Source organism: Notothenia coriiceps, unplaced genomic scaffold, assembly GCF_000735185.1.
Source record: "Notothenia coriiceps isolate Sejong01 unplaced genomic scaffold, NC01 NC01_scaffold00003215, whole genome shotgun sequence".
Lineage (NCBI taxonomy): Eukaryota > Metazoa > Chordata > Actinopteri > Perciformes > Nototheniidae > Notothenia > Notothenia coriiceps.
Window position 1 is genome coordinate 1,640 of NW_011335916.1, and position 1,468 is coordinate 3,107.

A 1,468-nucleotide genomic window follows, 5' to 3' on the forward strand; every position below is an offset into this window, starting at 1 on the left:
TGTGTCTTTGTATCTTTGTGTCTTTGTGTCTTTGTATCTTTGCGTAGCTCTTACGTTGGTTTTTGGAGTTTTCAATACATTAGAAATCATCAGTCAAGCGTACGACCAACTTTCGGAGGGATACGCAACAGTTTATGTAATAAAATATCGATACTTGGCGTCTGTGTATTGATACAGTATCGCCACGCAAAGGATCGCGACACAATGCTGTATTGATTATGTCCCCCACCCCTAATATATATATATATCCCCCCCCCAGATGGCGGTGCTACTCAGACCCTACCTGCTCCTCCTGGCCGCTCTGGTTCTGGTTCTGGTATGTTTCGGGACGCTGGCCGACGCTTACCCCCCGAAACCTGAGAACCCCGGAGAGGACGCTGCCCCCGAGGAGCTGGCCAAGTACTACACGGCCCTGAGGCACTACATCAACCTGATCACCAGGCAGAGGTACAAGTACACACTCACTGTACTCTTAACTAAGTACTACACGGCCCTGAGGCACTACATCAACCTGATCACCAGGCAGAGGTACAAGTACACACTCACTGTACTCCTAACCTAGTACTCTTACTGTACTCCTAACAAGTACTCTTACTCATACTCTTCACCAAGTACTCTTACTGCACTACAGCACCAGTTTGAGGTACTTTGAGGTGTCACTTTATACGTATACTTCACATAAATTTGGAAGCAAATATCAAACTTTTGATTGGACTAAACCGCGCTCAGGTAGCCGCTGATACCTGAGAGAGTGTCCTTCAGACCCCCCCCCCAGCCTCTCAGCTGATCTGATTACCCTGTCTCTCCTCCAGGCCTCACATCAATCACCTCCGTCTGAACAAAGACCCCAAACCCAGTTACTGAGGGTCTGCTGGTATTAAACATGGTTTCATCTGAAGGAGAGCCAGCTGCTCCGGTTCATGAAAACCAAATAGCTGTTTGATATTTAGATCCTGGGTTTAGAGGAGCCTCGTGAAGCCAGGAGGACTCAATCAGTTCAGGGGAGGGGGGGGGTTATCAGATGAGGGGCTGAGGCTGAATGAAAGGACTCAGAGCAGGAATATAAAGTGCAGAGCATTAAGCGTTCAGGACAGGGGGAAGTATACGCTGTATTCTCATGGAAAGCTCCAGGTTTGAATGTAAATATTTGAACTTTTTCTCTTATTTTAAAACCATGATGTCAACAACTCTGACTCCAGCACACTTTAAAGAGCTCCACCCTTTACTAAGAACCTCTTCAGGACTCATTCAAATTCTCAAATCCGCAGACTCAATGGAGACATATCCTTTGTCTTGTTCTACGCTCGACTTGCTTCTCTTTCTGTGTCTCTGCCATGTTCGGGAAGAAGACTCCCAGGAACTGAAATACGTCGTGAAACGTCTGGTTTCACAAAATATATTTGAGGACATTTGATCCGGTTTCTTGTCCTCGGACTTTTCTTTTTTCTTTTTTTTTTTTTCTCACCCG

General features: G+C 46.1%; 1 protein-coding gene across 1 annotated transcript; it reads left to right on the forward strand.

Moving 5' to 3' along the window:
* Nucleotides 1-259: 259 nt before the first annotated feature.
* LOC104941168 (peptide YY-A-like) lies at nucleotides 260-864 on the forward strand. The gene is made up of 2 exons (XM_010766228.1): nucleotides 260-528; nucleotides 813-864. Exons 1-2 carry the CDS (start codon nucleotides 260-262, stop codon nucleotides 862-864), a joined length of 321 nt encoding a protein of 106 aa, XP_010764530.1.
* Nucleotides 865-1,468: the final 604 nt, after the last annotated feature.